General features: G+C 39.9%; 1 protein-coding gene across 1 annotated transcript in view; it reads right to left on the bottom strand.

Moving 5' to 3' along the window:
- The window catches only part of KIF6 (kinesin family member 6), a 274702-nt gene that overhangs the window by 143998 nt on the left and 108863 nt on the right, over positions 1-21841 (bottom strand). The window contains exons 7-12 of the mRNA XM_063441552.1: positions 16955-17161; positions 14952-15095; positions 11590-11676; positions 10313-10416; positions 2323-2428; positions 1747-1888 (exon numbers count right to left, since the gene is read on the bottom strand). Coding sequence (XP_063297622.1) covers positions 1747-1888; positions 2323-2428; positions 10313-10416; positions 11590-11676; positions 14952-15095; positions 16955-17161 — 790 coding nt within the window. The remainder of the gene's footprint in view (positions 1-1746; positions 1889-2322; positions 2429-10312; positions 10417-11589; positions 11677-14951; positions 15096-16954; positions 17162-21841) is intronic.

Raw genomic sequence — 21841 nt, 5'->3', positions numbered from 1 at the left:
CTTTTGTTTTTATCTGTTATTGTTGTAAATCATTTTGATTGTCATATATATTTTTGTATGCGCTGTGACTATTTTTTGTTCATAATCAAAATTCCTTTATTAAGTTCTGCTTTTGTCTGGTAAAGAATTGCATTACCTGAAGAGAATAATTAGTATTTTTGCAATTCCTTAAATATTGTGCTGAGTTGTATTTGGTGGGTTTGTATTATTGATTTACCTGGGGGACCAACGCACCCCATTTATAAATTGTCTTTGTGGTGGCAGCGTTAAAATAGTAATAGTTACAGTTGCAAGAAAAAGTATGTGAACCCTTTGGAATGATATGGATTTCTGCACAAATTGGTCATAAAATGTGATCTGATCATCATCTAAGTCAAAACAATAGACAATCACAGTCTGCTTAAACTAATAACACACAAAGAATGAAATGTTGCCATGTTTTTATTGAACACACCATGTAAACATTCATAGTGCAGGTGGAAAAAGTATGTGAACCCTTGCATTTAATAACTGGTTGAACCTCCTTTGGCAGCAATAACTTCAACCAAACGTTTCCTGTAGTTGCAGATCAGACGTGCACAACGGTCAGGAGTAATTCTTGACCATTCCTCTTTACAGAACTGTTTCAGTTCAGCAATATTCTTGGGATGTCTGGTGTGAATCGCTTTCTTGAGGTCATGCCACAGCATCTCAATTGGGTTGAGGTCAGGACTTTTTTAGGGCAGCTTTAACCAACACCTCCAATCTCATCTCATTGATTGGACTCCAGTTGGCTGACATCTCACTCCAATTAGCTCTTGGATATGTCATTAGTCTAGGGGGTCACATACATTTTCCACCTGCAATGTGAATGTTTACATGGTGTGTTCAATAAAAACATGGCAACATTTCATTCTTTGTGTGTTATTAGTTTAAGCAGACTGTGATTGTCTATTGTTGTGACTTAGATGATGATCAGATCACATTTTATGACCAATTTGTGCAGAAATCCATATCATTCAAAAGGGTTCACATGCTCTTTCTTGCAACTGTATATTATTATGTCTCAGTGTGCATGGTGTTAAGGGGGGTTTTGTCATTATTTCCAGTCTAGAACAGACAAATAGTGAACTTTAACCCTTTCACCACCACAACTATGTCATGCACACTCTTGAAGAAGGGTGCGTTTGTGAAACTAACTACACTAATACAAGTGAGCAGGTAAACAGTTACTATGTCTGGTATTGATACAAGTGAGCAGGTAAACAGATACTATGTCTGGTATTGATACAGGTGAGCAGGTAAACAGATACTATGTCTGGTACTGATACAAGTGAGCAGGTAAACAGTTACTATGTCTGGTATTGATACAGGTGAGCAGGTAAACAGATACTATGTCTGGTACTGATACAAGTGAGCAGGTAAATAGTTACTATGTCTGGTACTGATACAGGTGAGCAGGTAAACAGATACTATGTCTGGTACTGATACAGGTGAGCAGGTAAACAGATACTATGTCTGGTACTGATACAGGTGAGCAGGTAAACAGATACTATGTCTGGTACTGATACAAGTGAGCAGGTAAACAGATACTATGTCTGGTACTGATACAGGTGAGCAGGTAAACAGATACTATGTCTGGTACTGATACAGGTGAGCAGGTAAACAGATACTATGTCTGGTACTGATACAGGTGAGCAGGTAAACAGAAGTCACTGTTGGCTGAGAGGGGAGTGAGCAGATAAACCGTTTACAATGAAAGGATACTGATCTCATTATCTCTTTGCTGCAGAAGACCCCGGAGTTTCTTAATGTCTTCGGGTTTTGATGTAGAACTAGCAGGTCTCTCAGAAGCGGTCTCTGAAATGGCTGTTCCACCCTCATGTTGCTTCCAGTCAATTAAAAGTCTCTGTTTGAGAGAAAGTCACACTTGATACATGTACTGACTTTCTGGAGGAACTATTTCATAAAACCAGGAATAACTGACCTTTTCCACAATTACCTGTGATATTCCCAGTATGGGGACACATTTAGTGTAATTTTCACTGGGTCCCGCCAATTAGGAGATTATTTTACAGACTATTTTACCTACGATAAATTGGCCTGCAGTCAATACAGCAAATCTCTCTTGGACCTTATTCCCATAGGGTATATAGCAGAAATCGAAAGCCTAAGTTACTCCAGCTTGCCCTTGTTCACTGGGCATTCTGTGCATTGTGCCAGTCGTGCACTTGCTGGCACGCAGGAAAAATGCACAAGTCACCCACCAGAAACATTAAGTCCTGTGAAATATTTAACAAAGCATCCTACACACTATACAGACATGCAGGTACTGACTCCTACCTTGAAAAAAGCAAAGGAATGCTGAATTTTTCTCATGTCGGCGCCTATATCTGGAGTGCTTTCTGGATCTCTGTCTTCCAAATAAGCCTGGAGCTCCTCTTCAAGTCTGCAGGAATAAAGAATAAGCAACTTATTACAGGGTTAGTAAATAGCTGTATCCCAGATATACAGGGTTAGTAAATAGCTATATCCCAGATATACAGGGTTAGTAAATAGCTATATCCCAGATATACAGGGTTAGTAAATAGCTATATCCCAGATATACAGGGTTAGTAAATAGCTATATCCCATATATACAGGGTTAGTAAATAGCTATATCCCAGATATACAGGGTTAGTAAATAGCTATATCCCAGATATACAGGGTTAGTAAATAGCTATATCCCAGATACACAGGGTTAGTAAATAGCTATATCCCATATATACAGGGTTAGTAAATAGCTATATCCGAGATATACAGGGTTAGTAAATAGCTGTATCCCAGATATACAGGGTTAGTAAATAGCTATATCCCATATATACAGGGTTAGTAAAGAGCTATATCCCAGATACACAGGGTTAGTAAATAGCTTTATCCCATATATACAGGGTTAGTAAAGAGCTATATCCCAGATATACAGGGTTAGTAAAGAGCTATATCCCAGATATACAGGGTTAGTAAAGAGCTATATCTCAGATATACAGGGTTAGTAAATAGCCATATCCCAGATATACAGGGTTAGTAAAGAGCTGTATCCCAGATATACAGGGTTAGTAAAGAGCTATATCCCAGGTATACAGGGTTAATAAAGAGCTGTATCCCAGATATACAGGGTCAGTAACTAGCTATATCTCAGATATACAGGGTCAGTAACTAGCTATATCTCAGATATACAGGGTCAGTAACTAGCTATATCTCAGATATACAGGGTCAGTAACTAGCTATATCCATATATACAGGGTTAGTAAAGAGCTATATCCCAGATATACAGGGTTAGTAAATAGCTTTATCCCAGATATACAGGGTTAGTAAATAGCTATATCCCAGATATACAGGGTTAGTAAATAGCTTTATCCCAGATATACAGGGTTAGTAAATAGCTATATCCCAGATCTACAGGGTTAGTAAATAGCTATATCCCAGAAATACAGGGTAAGAAAATAGCTGTATCCCAGATATACAGGGTTAGTAAATAGCTTTATCCCAGATATACAGGGTTAGTAAATAGCTATATCCCAGATCTACAGGGTTAGTAAATAGCTGTATCCCAGATATTCAGGGTTAGTAAATAGCTATATCCCAGATATACAGGGTTAGTAAATAGCTATATCCCAGATATACAGGGTTAGTAAATAGCTGTATCCCAGATATTCAGGGTTAGTAAATAGCTTTATCCCATATATACAGGGTTAGTAAAGAGCTATATCCGAGATATACAGGGTTAGTAAATAGCTATATCCGAGATATACAGGGTTAGTAAATAGCTATATCCCAGATATACAGGGTTAGTAACTAGCTATATCCCAGATATACAGGGTTAGTAAATAGCTATATCCCAGATATACAGGGTTAGTAAATAGCTATATCCCATATATACAGGGTTAGTAACTAGCTATATCCCAGATATGCAGGGTTAGTAAATAGCTATATCCCAGATATACAGGGTTAGTAAATAGCTATATCCCAGATATACAGGGTTAGTAAATAGCTATATCCCAGATATACAGGGTTAGTAAATAGCTATATCCCAGATATACAGGGTTAGTAAATAGCTATATCCCAGATATACAGGGTTAGTAACTAGCTATATCCCAGATATGCAGGGTTAGTAAATAGCTATATCCCAGATATACAGGGTTAGTAAATAGCTATATCCCATATATACAGGGTTAGAAAATAGCTATATCCCAGATATACAGGGTTAGTAAAGAGCTATATCCCAGATATACAGGGTTAGTAAATAGCTTTATCCCAGATATACAGGGTTAGTAAATAGCTATATCCCAGATATACAGGGTTAGTAAATAGCTATATCCCAGATATACAGGGTTAGTAAATAGCTGTATCCCAGATATTCAGGGTTAGTAAATAGCTTTATCCCATATATACAGGGTTAGTAAAGAGCTATATCCGAGATATACAGGGTTAGTAAATAGCTATATCCGAGATATACAGGGTTAGTAAATAGCTATATCCCAGATATACAGGGTTAGTAACTAGCTATATCCCAGATATACAGGGTTAGTAAATAGCTATAGCCCAGATATACAGGGTTAGTAAATAGCTATATCCCAGATATACAGGGTTAGTAACAAGCTATATTCCAGATATGCAGGGTTAGTAAATAGCTATATCCCATATATACAGGGTTAGAAAATAGCTATATCCCAGATATACAGGGTTAGTAAATAGCTATATCCCAGATATACAGGGTTAGTAAATAGCTATATCCCAGATATACAGGGTTAGTAAATAGCTATATCCCAGATATACAGGGTTAGTAAATAGCTATATCCCAGATATACAGGGTTAGTAAATAGCTATATCCCAGATATACAGGGTTAGTAAATAGCTATATCCCAGATATACAGGGTTAGTAAATAGCTATATCCCATATATACAGGGTTAGTAAATAGCTATATCCCAGATATACAGGGTTAGTAACTAGCTGTATCCCAGATATACAGGGTTAGTAAATAGCTATATTCCAGATATACAGGGTTAGTAAATAGCTGTATCCCAGATATACAGGGTTAGTAAATCGCTATATCCCATATATACAGAGTTAGTAACTAGCTATATCCCAGATATACAGTGTTAGTAAATAGCTATATCCCAGATATACAGGGTTAGTAAATAGCTATATCCCAGATATACAGGGTTAGTAAATAGCTATATCCCAGATATACAGGGTTAGTAAATAGCTATATCCCAGATATACAGGGTTAGTAAATAGCTGTATCCCAGATATACAGGGTTAGTAAATAGCTATATCCCAGATATGCAGGGTTAGTAAATAGCTATATCCCAGATATACAGGGTTAGTAAATAGCTATATCCCAGATATACAGGGTTAGAAAATAGCTATATCCCAGATATATAAAAAAATATATAAAAAATATATAAAGAAAAAGCAGCTATACACATAACAAACTTTAAAAGTTCACATAAAACAATGTTAATCAAAGTGTCAGCGCTCAAGCGAATAAACCCTTAATTACACAATCCGGGTAACCCACATATAAACTATGAAGTAGAAAAGCAGCATATGCACCTTGAAGTTTTCGTAAAAATAAATGACAAATAGAATTAGCAGCATATTTGACACAGCATGTACTACTCCAATATATAAATCATATGGTATAATGTCCAAGAGTTCTGGGGTGATCTATAGGGGGTAATATTACCACAAAAGTTGGATCCACACTCCTTGAATGCAGTGTTTGCAAAAGTATACACAGTACCTTAAAAAGGATACAAGGAGATCCACATAGTGTAACACTGTACTTATTGTAGCACATAAAAAACCTCTCCCCCAAAGTGAACCCTTACATTTACATTTTTTGGTACTCGTTTCCAAAAAAAACACAAAGTAAGCGTTGGTGTACAGACTTTAACGCCCCCCCCCTCCGGTCATACAGGTTCTGACTGGATATTCAGGCCGGGGAACAATGACTTGATCGTGGAAGGACGCCGGAGCTGGAAGCCGCTACTCTCCTGCCAAGCTCAAGAATAATAATGCCGCTCGCGCGTCAACGCGTTTCACCCGTACCTTCAGGCTTTTTCAAGATAGTGCGGCAGCCACCCAGAGCGCGCTTATATTCGCTCATGTTTATCAGTCTTTACAGTGCCAGTTTGCCTAAAAAGTCCAACATCATCGTTCCATGAAAGGGACTCCTCTTTCCATTAAATATTCAAGAGGGGCTACACATCACATAATTAAAAACAACACATAAACAATACACAGCGTAATCATCAATACAATCATAATGCGTTTTTAATGTATCTGGGTTTTTTTTATTACGGGCTATACAGGGTTAGTAAAGAGCTATATCCCAGATACATCTTTAGAGAAAAATAAATATACAAAATAAAACTAAACTGTAGCTTTTCGATAGGAGAAACTTAATTCACGTTCACTAAGGACTCTAAAACAGACAAACAAAATAAAAAGCAAATACTACTCAAGATCTTGGGACTTTGTGTTCTTAAGGCTTTGACTATTCACCCCAAGATTCTAAGATTTCCGAAATTTGTGTTCACTGACTACTTGCGGGTGGTGGGGATTTTTATAGAGTGTTCTAATTAGCTTAGAGTCACTCCTCTTCCAGAATACTCAAGAGGTCAGCATTCAAAAGACATTACTACTATCCCTCGATTTAAAAATAAAATATTGTAAAATGGGTTACAGAAGTGCAACTAAACCATAACACACTGCTGTAAAGGACGATGGGAGCCAAAATCAGCAATGGAACTTACTGGTGTTAATCAGTTCCATTGCAAACAGACAGTTTTTTGGATGGGAGGTAGAAAGGGGTACAGCTGCTAACTATGTTTTGAACATTAAGGTGATGAGATATAAATGGATTGATTGCTTTGAAATGGCAGCATACAAAACGCCATGTGCTGCTTTTGGACGCAGATTGCGCTTTTTAAATGTCAAATGTTAAAAGGCGCGTGTGTGAAGCCAACAACCAATAATATATACACATATCACTAAACAAATGTTTATGAGGATAAGGACACATTCCTGCTTTGTACATTTGAAGGATTTGACATTTTTTTATATTTTTTTGTTCTTAATAAAACCCGTTTCAGAATTCCAGTGGGAAGATTAATCTGAATCATAATAACCTATGTCAAGAATTCAATATATGATACAAAAATGAACCCAAAAGACTGATAAAACCACAAACTGAAAGCGGAGTTTAACTTGCACAATCCTTTAACTCGAAATCCAATTATTACAACAGTCCAGGCTTATTGCTAATATGTAGCCCAATGGAATGCAGTTTAACCAGTCGTTAACTATTTGCTTCAAGGTGTTTCCAAGAAATTGCTAAATCTATTTTATTTGCATTAAATGTATCAGTAAGGAAACCATACTTCTATTTTATCTTGTTATATAACTGCAGCGAAATCTAAAACAGCTGTGTCGCGTTAAACGGAATCTCAGGCAAGTGGGTCAGTCATTAACAGATCAAACCTACGTTATTACATGTAAAAATACCTGGACAGACAGTACAATGGGAAATTGACATCCATAGCTAGAAATGCCAGGTCCAGCACAGTTTCCCAGGACACATAATGCTTTTACATTGAAGGACAGAGCATGAATGTATGTATGTAGGTTAGCAGGTCCTTTGATTAAGAGACTTGCTTTCTGCAAAGTATGAATTCTAGAGGGTGCAGGACTCTTTCCATGTACCTTTCTCTGAGCTGCATTGGGAAGTCTGTGATTGGACAGCCACAGAAAGTCTGGGCGGGGTTAGAAGGGGAGGGCTTTCAAAGGCTGCAGACAAGAGACCTGTAGCTTTTGCAAGCTGTTTTTAGATATAACCCCAATGGAAAAAATGTAGAATTAAATGCATGCGTTTTATCATTGGGGTATAGATACTAAACATTGTTTGTTTTTGCATTTGGCTAATAAAGTGACACTTTAAAAACTGCTTAGACTCAGCCTAAGGACGTTCGCAAATAGCAGCAAAGTATTTTATCTCTCGGAATTCAAGTGAAAGAAAACAAAGAACAAGATTTCTAAACCTAAAAGACTAAACATGAAACATGGGCAGACAATAAGGACATAACCAAAACATTAGGGGGTTGGTTTAGGAGTCATTTCTTTGAATAGGATGGTAGATAAAAGGCCGGCCTTTAGACAGGAAAGCTATAACAAGAAACACTACTTTATACAAGTATAAACTGATCAGTCTCACGGCACATGGCTTGTGCGCAGCAGGGTCCCTTTAAAATCCCTCTGTCATCAAATGTGTACTTTGCACAATCATGTGGCACTAAAAATAGTTAATATATTGTATTGATATTTTTAAATCTGCGGTGCATTATTTGTTTATTGAATTCTGGGAATGAATTGGTTCACGTGTAGAAATGATTGCCTTTATGGTTGGGATATTATTTTGTGTGGATAAAGAAATGCCATATATAGCAGAGATTTGGAAACTGCAGTGTAAGCAGAATATATTCTCAGTTCATTAAAGATTCACTTTCAGAGTTTGTTTCTTCATTCCTGATCTAGTTCTCTAGTAGGGACTACTTTTACTTATGTATTTTTTCCCAAGTTTGACCTTCTTTGACACATGCTCCATTTCCTGTGTCCGACACAGTTCTGTCAGGGTCTTACCTGAGTTGGGAGTCTGTAGCGCAGATATGTTGCTCACCCTTGCAGATAGCCACAGGCCGAGGTGGTCAGGTAAGAATTCACCTGGCCTGTGGGTCTGTGCACGGGGGCTGTGCAGGATGCAGTACCAAACACGCAGGACAGGCAAGGACTGAAGCAGCAGGATAGTCGAGGGATAGCCGAGGTCAAAGGATGCCAGAGGTCAGAATAAACGAGTCAGAAGCCGGGGTCAATAATACGAAGTAGATAAACAGGAACACTGGTACGAAACAGGATCACAGGATCAAAGACTTGACCCTGAGCACAGGGCGAGGCTGGGTTTAAATACCCTGCTGATGACCGATCAGAGTCAGGTGAGACACAGCCAAGTCAAGGTGCAACCCCCGGTGTAGTAGCAATGCCAGGATGAACTGGACCGTAATCAGTAGTCACTGTATAAAGCTGTTGTGGCTCAGAGGCAGAAAGCAGGACTAGGACTGAGAAGTTCCCCGGTTCAAGTCCCCTGTTGGGAACTCCAGGAGCGACCACGTCTGGCTGTCTGTCTAACTGGTGAGAACCGTGACAAGTTCTCCCACAATATTCACCTTGCTCTGTGTTCTTACGTTGTTTCCTTTCGCCAATTCTGAACGTCCTGCCATTCAGACAAGGGCACCGCCAAGGTGACAGAATTTTGTCCGAACAGAATGTCAACAGTTTGTCAATTTGTGTTTGAACTAAATTTGGGCATTAATTTCAGTTTGGAATTTCATTAAGAATGAAGTTCTGATTGTGCCGTGGCTGCATCTAGAAGATAGCCTCCTAAATCCCACAAGTATTAGGGAGCTATTTACTAGAAAGCTGAAAGACCAACTTTACTAATACTAAGTAAAAAATACTTAGTAATACCCCTAATATGCCGCGAGCACGGGCAAAAAAAGCCCCCCACAATTATAATAAAGGGGGACCTGGTACACACATGCCTGGCACAGATCCCCCTATTACAATATTTAACAGGGAAGGACATGGTGTTCTCCTCCAGCACCCACTCGTGCCCCATAAGTGGGAGCTACAAAACTAAACAGTGGACCTAGTGTCCCAGCCCCCACCCTTTAGCGGTGGGTGCCTTAAATTATTATGGGACTACCCCCATTACTATTGTCCCCCGACAGCTCCCACCCATTAGCAGGTGGACAGTAAATTAAATAAAGAAGCAAGGCTTCCTAGGACTAATTATTAAGCCCCCCCTTCCTTCCATCCATCTACGAGTAGCAATGGCATTGTTATAGGTATTGCGCGTACAGTTCCAGACAAAGCATATCACTGTCTACAGAATACAAAAAACTGTGATTGGACATGTAGACAAGGGCAGCCAGTACAGAAAATCTCCCAAAAAATCCAAGTGCAGTTGGAGACCTACTGACAGTATTTACTAAAAAGGTATTAAATCCATGGAGCCCATATAGAGGTTTGAGAAAGGAGATGTGGGTCAGTAGCTGCAGTAAGTTGTGCAGATAAGAATCATAACCAGGTCTTCTAAACTAACAGTTTTTCTACACGACCATAGCCAAAAAGCACCTCCTCACATTAAAACAAACTTTTCTAGTTTTTTCATAGGTCCCAGGTGGACGACACTAGTTGAACAAATCATTTCTTTAGATATTTTTATAAAAATACCTTAGAATCTCATCATGGGTCAGTTCCTCCGTCCTCTGTTCTCCAGTGATTAAGGACAATTCGTCTTTCAGTGCTTGGATCTCTTTCTTAAGACGTACGATCATCTAAGAATAAACACAGAAACGGGAGCGTAGTGGATACTTGTGATTAAAACACAGAAACATCAGTGATATGGTCAGGGATTAATAAGAAAACCGTCTAATATTTATATTTATTCCATTATGCAATATACAAATAATATTTACAAATCCAACTTCAACAAAAAACTAGCAAAGATGCTAAAAACAATATTTTATAAGAATTTTGAAAATCAAATTTCCATTCACTTTGCAATAAAAGCAGTTTAAAAATATATGTACATTAAAAATACATATACTAAAATAAACACCACAAATAAGGAAAACAATACTCAAAGTGTTAAATTCTCTTAAAAGTAACTCTCAGGTCCAAGTGTGAGTTCCAATTAGACAAATAGTCCTTATTGCAATATTCCCAATAGATGGTTATTATGGTTAATTGATCCTGTTATCAGAATCGTGGATCCTCAGTCAGATAAGCCCCAAAGTAGACATGCTGCAGCTTCAGACAGACGGTGTCCTCTGCACTCACCCAAACTTTCACAGTTTTGTAGATAAAACCAAAAAAGCACAAAGCACAGACTATATGGTGCAGTATCCTTTATTCCCAAAGATAAAAAGCATAAAAAGCATACAGAAATCCAATCTCCCCAACGTAGTTGCAACACATGCAACTGAGGGGTCTAGTGATTCAGGGTTTTCTTTTCTTGACATTGTTTATTATTTGTATAAATAAGTTCTGGACTCATATTTTAATAAGGCTCCAGCAAGCAGCTATTTTAACTAATTACTGATGTACACTGCAGAAAGTGGGGATGTCTATATATGGAATCATCCCATGCGATCATTCACAGCTCCCTGAGAAAGTGAGAACTCATGAAATGCGTCGGAGCGGGCAGTGAATGATCGCATATTTACACTTTAATGACTCTGGTGAGGTTCCATACCGGACTCTCATACGGTGGGGAGCACAGCCGAGGAGACTACTGGATTTTACCTCCCCTCAGTTGTATGTGAGTACACTACATTTGGGGGATTGGAGTTTTGCATGATTTTTAGGTTTTTTATCTTTGGTAATAAAGGATACTGCGATATATAGTCTGTGCTTTGCGCTTTTTAGGGTGTATCTACTAAACTGTTTTTAACACAATGTAGATGTTGAATTGCAGTCTGTAAAGTGACGTTTTAGAGCTCACTTACCAGCTGAGGATCAACCTCTTCATTCAGCGTGGCTTCATTCTTTATTAGAGCAACTCTTTGAGCAAATCGGCACGTGGAAATGGACTCCTAAAAAGACAAATCGTTACCATTTAAATGAAAATCATAATGAAGTTATTTATCGTCACCTGATTTAAAGGAGTAGTATGCAATATTTATATGTGTTTATGATTGCTGGAATCAGTGAATTAAATCGTGATTTGTCACTTCCAACAACTTACAAATACAAATACCAAATTGCCCACACTGATTCCATTACTATAAGAGGATCTGTAAACGGTGGCGTCCCAAGGAGGGTGTGGAGGGTGCGGACCAGGGGTATGATGGGGGTGCATCACGGGGGTATGACACCCAGGGAGAAATGGCCTGGAGGGCGCCAGATTTGAGTTACCCTGTAGGATGGAAGCGCACAGCGCTCCCTACTGCCAGTCACTCATTGTAGCATGGCCAGGCGGCGGACCGCGGTACAGGAGCATCTGTTTCCTGTACCGCGGTCCTCTGCCTGCGCCGTGCTACAAAGATAGGTAAGAACCACAAGGGGGGAGGGAAGAGGAGGACAACCAAGAAGGAGGGAAGGATGGAATGGGGGATGGGGGATAGGGAGAGGAAAACTAAGGGGGTGAGGTAGACACAGGACCACTAAGAGGAGGAGGGAGGTAGTACCACTAAGAGGGGCATGGAAGGAGGAGAGAGGACCACTAAGGAGTTGGGGTAGAGACAGGACCACTCTAAGGGAGCTCTAAGGGACAGAAGGGGAGGGCCTCTACAGGAGGGGAGACCTCTAAGGGAAAGGAGGGGAGACCTCTAAGGGAATGGAGGGGAGACCTCTAAGGAAAAGGAGGAGAGGGGAGGAGTTCACTAATGGAGACGAGACCATTAAGTGACAGGGAGAGTGAGAGGGATCATTAAGGGACAGGGAGAGTAAGACAAACAGAGAGGCTGAGGAAGGGGTGAAAGAGAAGCACAGAGGGGCTGGTAAGAGAGACAAAGACATGCAGAGGGGCTCAGGAGAGAGACACACAGAGTCACTTGTGAGGGAGACACACAGAGGAGCCAGGGGGGAAAAGAGACACACCAAGGAGCTGGGAAGAGTAAGACACAAAGGGGCTTGGGGGAGTAAGATACGCAAAGGGGTTGGGAGGATGTAGGAGACATACAAAGAGGGTGGTTAAGAGACACACAAGGGGCTTGTAAGAGATAAACTAAAGGTAAGACACAAAACTTAAAGAATTTTTTTTTACAAAAAAGTATATTAAAAAAAATAAATATAGCCCCTATCATACCCCACATACCCTTTCTTTCACACTACACACATACACAATGCATCCTTACACATACACAGAAACACACAATGCATCCCTACTCACACACATACACACCGAAACACACAATGCATCCCTTACACACACACACACACACACACTGCATCCCTTACATACATACAAAAACACACAATGCAATGCATTCCTTACGCACACACACACTGCTTCTTTACACACACACACAGAAACAAAATGCATCTCTTACACACACTCAATGCACCCCTTACAGACACATACACTGCATTACATTACACACACAGAGAAACACACAATGCATTCCTTACACACAAACACACACTGCATCCCCTGTACACACACACACTACATCCTTTACACAAATTGGTATCCCTATACACTACATTCCATAAAAAAACGCACATTACATCCTCTACAATAACACAGAGCACATCCCGTACACACATACACTCCCCTCCCTGTGAGCGAACTCATGGGTGGGCCATGTAGGTGGACTTATGGGCGGGCCTTTTAGGCATTCTCACGGTCAGGCCCTGGGGACCCAGCCATTGAGCTGTGTAAGGGGCCCCAAAAAATAGAGCTGCTTCCTGTTTGTTTATTTTTGTGAGCACTGTTACAAACAGCCTCCGGAAAGCGTGTTCTACATTAGACCAGTGGAGCCAGACTGCAGCCTGAGCCCATCATCATCCTCTTGTCCTCATCTGGTGGTAAGTAGGCAATCCAGTATATTATTAGTGACACTAATCTCTATTTTACCTCACATTAAAGGGACACTGTAGACACCAGAACCACTACAGCTTACACATTATTAAGGGGGTTGGGGTGACACCTTGAGTTACCACACCGGGTGACACCAACCCTAGTGACGCCACTGTCTGTAAATAAACATGTTTCAAATGCTACTGCTCATATGCAAGGCTGACAGGTGGCACAGACTGTGGCAAACAGCCTCTCAGGTTAAGCTGTATTATGTGTGTAGTCATGGCCTGTCTGTGAGGAACGTCTGTGTACATGTGGGGGACAGTCTCCCACGAGGATCCCCATAATGAAATCACTGAATTCACACCGCACAAAATTCTCTTTTACCGGCTCATGTGCTGCAACAGAAAGAAATGGAGGCAAGGCTTCCTTCCTAAAATGAAACACATTGTCTTAACTGTACCTTTAACACTGTTCTATCATTCTATATTATTCTATTAAAGTCTGCTCCATCCTAGAACCATACTTTGATGCCTGGATTATAGAGCTAGTGATCTACCACCAGCTTGATTATAGAGCTAGTGATCTACCACCAGCTTGCAGTTTACAATTTTCAGAAATAATGTTTTTGACCTGGTCAGCAGCTGACAAAACTCCTTTAGAGACCCTACTCTGATATGGAACGCACCAAGTTATTTAGAAATAGCCGGGTGTTATAGCGCCGTGAATACAGTGTACATTACACGCCGGCATAGGATCTTCACATAAGAGATTGTAAGGAGAAATATATTGATATATAATGGATTCATATTTTGCTCTATATTCATGGATTAGTTTGTAGTAAAGGGTAATGAGGCTAGTTACTCATTAATCAGTTGTGTGTCCCAGACAGTTCTTTGCCTAAACAAAGCTACTAACTCTCCTAATTAAATACATTATGCTCCCGGCACTCTTGTGGGTAGGACAGTTTAGTTTTGAAGCTCTCTCTGACATCCCCACTAGGATAAGAAACGTGGTGGATCTAGACTATTGATCAACAATGTTGCGTAATATGAATAGAGCCATTAACCAATGCATATACCAACTCACAGCAAGAATCCAATGTATACAGATCATGAAAGGACAAAGCCCTATAAGTTTCCAACATGATTTAATCACAGCTCTCTGAATTAAAGATATCTGTCCCATCTCTGGTTAATAAACTCTAGCCTGTTCACATCCCTTGAGGTCTGAAAATGAACACAATGATTATATAGACGAATGATCAGCTCATCACATGCAATGTTCCCATAAACGCCACGTTCAAGGCAGCCTAATAACACAAACATGGTGGAAATTTTCACATACATCAATGTTCCTCTTGTCCAGCGATAGAGTCGCGATCATGGTGGTCATGCAGTTTCCCCCGAGGCTGTCTCTGAGCACCGAGGTCATCATGGAGTTTCTATATGGTATATGAGATCGGTTCTTTTCAGCCAATGCAATTATCACCTGCAACAATAAGAGAATTGGTCAGAGAATGTCATAACAGGGACATATTGAAACTATTTTGCAGTAATTTAGCAGATGTCTGTGATGTGCTAAATAAAATACACAGGTTTACATTTCTTGTATTCCTTCCTTTCCTGATATAACAGAGCACTCTGATTAGTAGTTTTTTTTCTTGGGAAATGATCACTAGTATAAACGATCAATCAATTTTAAATCTGTATAGTCGGACTGACAACTATCTTAGGTTGACCTGGTTTTTGTAGTTTTAGACCTTTTTTTGTAGTCCAGTGGGAGTTAAGGAACAAATTGTTCAAATGTTGTCAGCATTATTTTACCAGACATGAAACGTCAATGTCTGGAGCCTTCCCTACACACTAAAGTATAAGAACTGAGATATTAGAGGAGTTTCATTTGCAAAGAAACATCAGTACTAAAAATATGTGAATTTTGCCTGAAATGATGATTAATTTCCAAAATATCAGTCTAGGTGTGCTGTCCTCCGTATTCTGAAATATTTTCCATCAAATACTTCATACTTAGGAACCTACACTTGTTTGTATCTCACTATGTTTAAACAACTCGTTTCCCTTTAAACGTTCATAGAATACAGACGAAGCCCAAAGCTGTTGTAATACTGGCGCGTGAATTACACATTTAGATTTCTATTATACTACAAGTACACAACCAGATCTGGAATTGTTTATTTCCCCAAGGGGTTTTCCATGAAATAGGGCACTTATATCCAATGTGTGTGTTTACCTTGATGAAGTTAATTTTATCCCTAGTTGGAAGCTGCTTAACATTTTAACGTGTTGTGTAAAGGATTATAGAACACAAGTACCCGCTGTGCTTGACACAGTAGATAAGCACATTCAGAAGAAAGAATAGAGAGCCTGGCAGCCAGAGGACTCTCACTGAATAATTTGAAAAACACAATTTAATCCGCAATCTGGAACCTCCATCAGGTGTGAGGTCTGCGTCATGTCCAAAGCTTAGTCTATCTCTACCAGCCTACTTTCCCTGCAACCTGGCAAGGCCGTTATTTTCAAACAATTAGTGGGTCTACACGGAAGGTTCAAATAACTGCAAATAGTCACATTAATAAAAATAGAGGAAAGAGAGTACGAGAAGGCTACGGACAAACAATATTGTCTTTTCAATAATTATCCATATTCAGTTACGGTAAGAAGAAAGTGCAGATAAATAAGAAATATATACATGTTGCATTAAAAAGATTCCGAGGATTTGATGGTTCTACCTATTACTGGCCATGACACAGCATCGTTAAACGTAACATTGTAAGAAATGCAATATAGATATGTATAATATAGGTATGTAATAAAGAATGCAAATATAACTCATTGGGGGATATTTATCAAAATGTTCTGAAAAATGATAGTTAAATTTCATCATAATTTTTTATCGTATTTAATAAAGTGTTCTTAGTCTAACAAATTAACATTTTCGTCATTGTAATTTCCACCCTGTGTTCTAATTCATTTCAGAAGACCGCCTTGTTCATAGTTATTGAAAAAAAGAGAAGAGAAAAATGGTAGAAAGATTGCATTGCCAAACAAATGTCACCATTCAAAAATTATGGTGGGGGAAGCAAAAGGACCAACAGACAAAAAAACGAAACTGAAAGAGTTAATAAAGTTTGTAAAATACTTTAGAAGTAAAAGTGTTGATAAAATCCAAAGTGTTCAGTTAATGGTCTGCTGAAGTCAGTGACGGCTAATATGTGCAGCCCTATGTTTCTCATGAGGGCTCAAAGCAGCACATTAAACCTGAGTCAATTCAAAAGTACATTTATCAAAAGGAGCCTAATAACGTAAAGCAGGAGACAGGACAGTCCTTACCTGCTCAAGATAATGTAGTGATAAATTAATGTATTTAGCTTCTGTTAGCAGTTTGCCACCAACTCCACTTTTTGCGACACGTTCAGACCCAGCCAGGTCCACCAGGTGCAGTTTAGATCGTCGGACAGTGGCTGACCCAGGTTCTTTGCTAGAGATGTGAATGGTGAAGATGCAGTGGGACCGAGTGGAAGCTTGATTCATTGGTGTCTAAAAAGGCAAAAATAACACATATTGTTTACAATGGCCAGAAAGCTTCTGTTGCAGATATACTGGGGGGAGGTCACTATGATAATGTTCTGGATCTTTCTCCATAATTGCTTTCAATACTTTAAACTGTTTCATAGGAACGCTAGACCAGGAATCTCAACGCCCCCACCCCCTACATAGATGCAGACACCGTTCAATCACCACGAGCTGGCATGCTACTTTGTGTAGCAGAAATCCAAGATTTCTCCTTGGATCAACAAACTGTTTAAATACATATTAATAATATAATTGAATATTCTGCTAATGCAAAAAAAAAAAAAACCTCTATGAATCTCCAGTACTAACCAGCTGCCTAGCGTGCACCGGCCTGGGGGGCACAATCTATGGGTGATGGGTGACCAGCAGGAGGGAATCACACAGCATAGCACTTCCCTCCTGACGGTCACTGCATGTAATGTAGCCAAGAGAATCGCAGTAGAGGATCTTCTTTATCCTCTACCTGGAAGTGCTCGCTGTTTCCTATCAGACTGTGTAGATGAAACAGAAGATCATTGCAGCAGACCACGGATAATCCGACTGATTACCTCTGCTAATTTATCTTCTCAGTCAGACTAGAACCATTAAACAAGCAGACATCCATTCCCCCAGTAAACAGACGAAACATAGTTCTGGGAGTCAACTAATTTTTTTCACACACGGCTTTTATGCACAGACCCCTACATGGGGTCTCCCACACAACAATAAAGGGTTTCCCTTCCCAGGGTCTTCTGTGCGTGAGAGATAATTGTGTGAGAAAAAAACTATAATTCAATTATCTCTCAGGTACAAAAAACCTATACAAAATATCCAGTACCCCAAAAGTACCCCATCATAACTAGGAACCGCACAAAAGTTATAGCCCTGGTCCAAATATCACTCAGATCGGTTAGGTGAAATTGGATCGCTACCGGGGTACAGTTTTGACTGGCTGGACACATGAGGATAGCCCAAAACAGTTCCAGGAAAATGGGTGTCCCGGCCGGTCTCTGTTCGGGGGTTCCTGTGCGAAAACCATGAAATGGTTCCCTTGCAGTTTCGCACTTAAGGTGGGACTGTTTTAATGGGGTACTAGGGTGGTCCTCGTACGGGAGTCGAATGTAGAGTGTTCGTATACTATAGATCCGAAACGGAAAAAGATAAAACATACAAATCTGGTGGTAGGTTCCGCCACAATCATCTACCGTGGTCCTGGAGCCACACTACATGGAGGCAAACAGGTGGTGGTAAGAAACCCCAAAGGGGTGGAGAAAAAGAAACACACACAGAAGGTCTGGAGTAGACAAAGAGACACGGGCGGGGGGGAGGGTTAATAAAGAGACACACAGAGGATCTGTGGGAACAAAGAGATACACAGAGGGGCTGGGGAAAGGGACAATGACACACACAGAGGATCTAGAGAAGGTGGCAGTGACACACAGAGAGGTTGAGGAAGGGACACACAAATCCTGGGGTAGAGAACAGTGACACACATAGAGGATATAGGGAAGGGGACAGGGATACACACGGGGACAGGGAGGGGACAGTGACACACACAAACGCTGGGGTAGGGGACAGTGACACACACAGAGGGGCTGAGGAAGGAGACAGTGACACACACAAAACGCTGGGGTAAGGAACAGTGACACACACAGAGGGGCTGAGAAAGGAGACAGTGACATACAAAGGCTGGGGAAGGGGACAGTGACACACATAGAGGGGCTAGAGAAGGGGGAAAAGAGACATAGACAGGGGCTGGGATGTGGAGATACACAGAGTGGTGTTGGAAGGGAAAAGGAGACTAAAGGAATAAAGTTGGCAATTTTTGTTTTAGGGGTGCAAGTAGCTAATCTTGCCACAAAATAGTCTAGTACCAGTCCTGCCTGAAAGGTCCTATGCTGACAGTATAGACTGGAAGTGCTGTATCCTTTCATAGTTTGACATGTGAAATTCTTATTGGGCAACCACATGGGAATGACATCATTAACCAAGAATATTTGATCAAGATTTGTGTGGTAAGTGGGTTTTGGCATAACTTACATTTTTAAAAATATATTTGTTTAGGGAATAATAGGTCTTGTATTTCTTACAAAAATAAACTTCTATGCAGATTTGTCATGCTTTTGTTTTTAGGATAACATTCTTTACTAAAAAAAAGCTGCTCAGTTTTAATTTATTTTTTTAATGCAGGGGCATTCGGAAAACACTGGCTTTTGGCCCTGTCATCACTAAAAATGATAATTGGCTTAGATAGACACATAACTTCATTGACTGCTGAGCTCAGCCAACAGTCAAGATACACATATGAAATTTTAAGCAAAGATGGAAAGCTCAGTCACTGGAAGCTAATTAACATTCCCAATTAGCTTTATCTGGCGAAATAAAGAATTCCTTAAAATAACAAGAAATTGGTCTGCATGTTGGAAAATAAAAAAAACCAGGACTAAAGTTAATTGACACTTTGAAATTACAGGATCATTCTAAACATACAGGCAGTATTAGATCATATGTTGTGATGGAGATACATAGACAGACAGACAGACAGACACACACACACACACAAGAACCACGCTTCCATTTAACACACTCTAAGTTAAAGGAATCCCCATTGAACTGCTTCTATAATTTTTACATAACAAGTTATCAATTAACATAGTAACATGTTTCCCTTTGTCAAAATGGGTACTTTGAAAACACAGAAGTTGGGGTCTCGGAAAAAGAAGTGTCAGTGTTTAAAGTCCGAGGTTAGAAGATAAGCAATACCTTGGAATACGGTGGGAGAAACATGACTAAACACACCATATCACTATACTATCACTATACTATCACTAAGGACAAGACGTTATCTGTGTTTTTGTTTTTAAACTTAAATACAATCTAAAAACATCTGGGAAATATTAAACTGTGATGCAGGATTCATATAACAGTCACATAAAAATGTATTGTTGGGATTTATTTTTCTTATTTTAGTGCAATCTTGCCAGATACACACAGACATGATGCCCGTGGCAGACTCAGTGAGTGACTGGAGCGTTTTGAGGCCCCTTAACTCATTTAAAATGCTGGAGTTCCATTAGTTGATTGTACAGGAAGCCATTCCATTAGTCGAGGTTCAGTCATGTGGCCTTCTCTCCTAGAACTTTGTTACAAAGTGTCAGGATGAAGAATTTTTTAAATAATTGAGGGCTGTTGGGGGGGGGGGGGGGGGAGGGATAAAGATTTCCAAATACATGCAAACATTGTATACAAGTTGTATGTAAAAAATAATAATGAAATTTATGATTCCAGTCCACTAATTTACTACGGAACCGCTAAAGTTAGGGTTGTTAGGGTCGTTGGGTTCGTTTTTTTATGAACACGTTGATAGCAGAGGGGAATAAAGCAATTATGGTTTCAGGTATAGGACTGGTCTGTTAATGAGCAGGAGCAGAAAGCAGAACAAGTACTAGTTAATCAACCCAATCAATAAACATGTCTCCTGGCCCGCTCTTCTTTCATGATTCTCTTTATGTCTCTCTCTGTAGTGGAGAAGGATTCTAACCTCTATGCCACCTGCTTCTTTTGTCCAAACGGCCTTCCAGTCTTAATTGAAGTCACATGATAAACATGGCCATGTAGATCCACAATGTCATACTGTTGGTCTTGTGGTTCTCCAATGTCATACTTGGTTATCAAGCCCATTTTGAACATTGTTTCAGTAATATGACAGGTGGTCACTGTAACGGACACCTAGTACTCTGGTTCAGTACCTCTGTTACTTCTTGGCTTCCTTTACTATTTACGGACAATCTGGTATCACCTTGCCCAGTTGAAGTACTCTATGCTAATGGGAGCACACAGATGCACATCTAGAAGTAATCTGACCAGCATTCATGGGTAAAAATGCAGTGAGTAATCATAGAAGTGGTTATAGCAGTGATTATTGATTATAGCCGTTACACCAGGAGTGGAGAGTACTTGTAGGGGTCAAAACAGAACTGAGTTTATTGCAGCTGTGCTGCAGAGGGTTATTAACATATAATGGTGTAATAGTACATACAGTTCCCAATCAAGTCCTCGTCCCATAACTCCTTGAGTCAAAACATCAGTCAAACAACCTGAAATATACCGTATATACTCGAGTATAAGCCGAGGCCCCTAATTTTACCCCAAAAACTGGGAAAACTTATTGACTCGAGTATAAGACTAGGGTGGGAAATATGTTAATTGAATATTTATTTACAGTGTGTGTATATAATGAATGCAGTGTGTGTGTATGAATGCAGTGTGTATGTGTGTATGAATGCAGTGTGTATGTGTATGAGTGCAGTGTGTGTATGAGTGCAGTGTGTGTATGAATGCAGTGTGTGTGTGTATGAGTGCAGTGTGTGTGTGTGTGTGAATGCAGTGTGTGTGTGTGTGTGAATGCAGTGTGTGTGTATGCGTGCAGTGTGTGCGTGTGTGTATGAGTGCAGTGCGTGTATGAATGCAGTGTGTGTGTGTGTGAGTGCAGTGTGTGTATGAGTATGAATGCAGTGTGTGTGTGTATGAGTGCAGTGTGTGTACGAGTGCAGTGTGTGTACGAGTGCAGTGTGTGTACGAGTGCAGTGTGTGTGTGTGTGATGCAGAGTGTGGTGTAGAGCCTTGGTGGGGGGGTGGGCATTTTTATTATTATTTTTTAAATTA

This window comes from Pelobates fuscus, chromosome 2 (genome assembly GCF_036172605.1).
Source record: "Pelobates fuscus isolate aPelFus1 chromosome 2, aPelFus1.pri, whole genome shotgun sequence".
In the NCBI taxonomy this organism is placed as follows: Eukaryota; Metazoa; Chordata; class Amphibia; order Anura; family Pelobatidae; genus Pelobates; species Pelobates fuscus.
The sequence above is the reverse complement of the archived record's forward strand: the minus strand, read 5'-3'. Positions and strand labels throughout refer to the sequence as shown.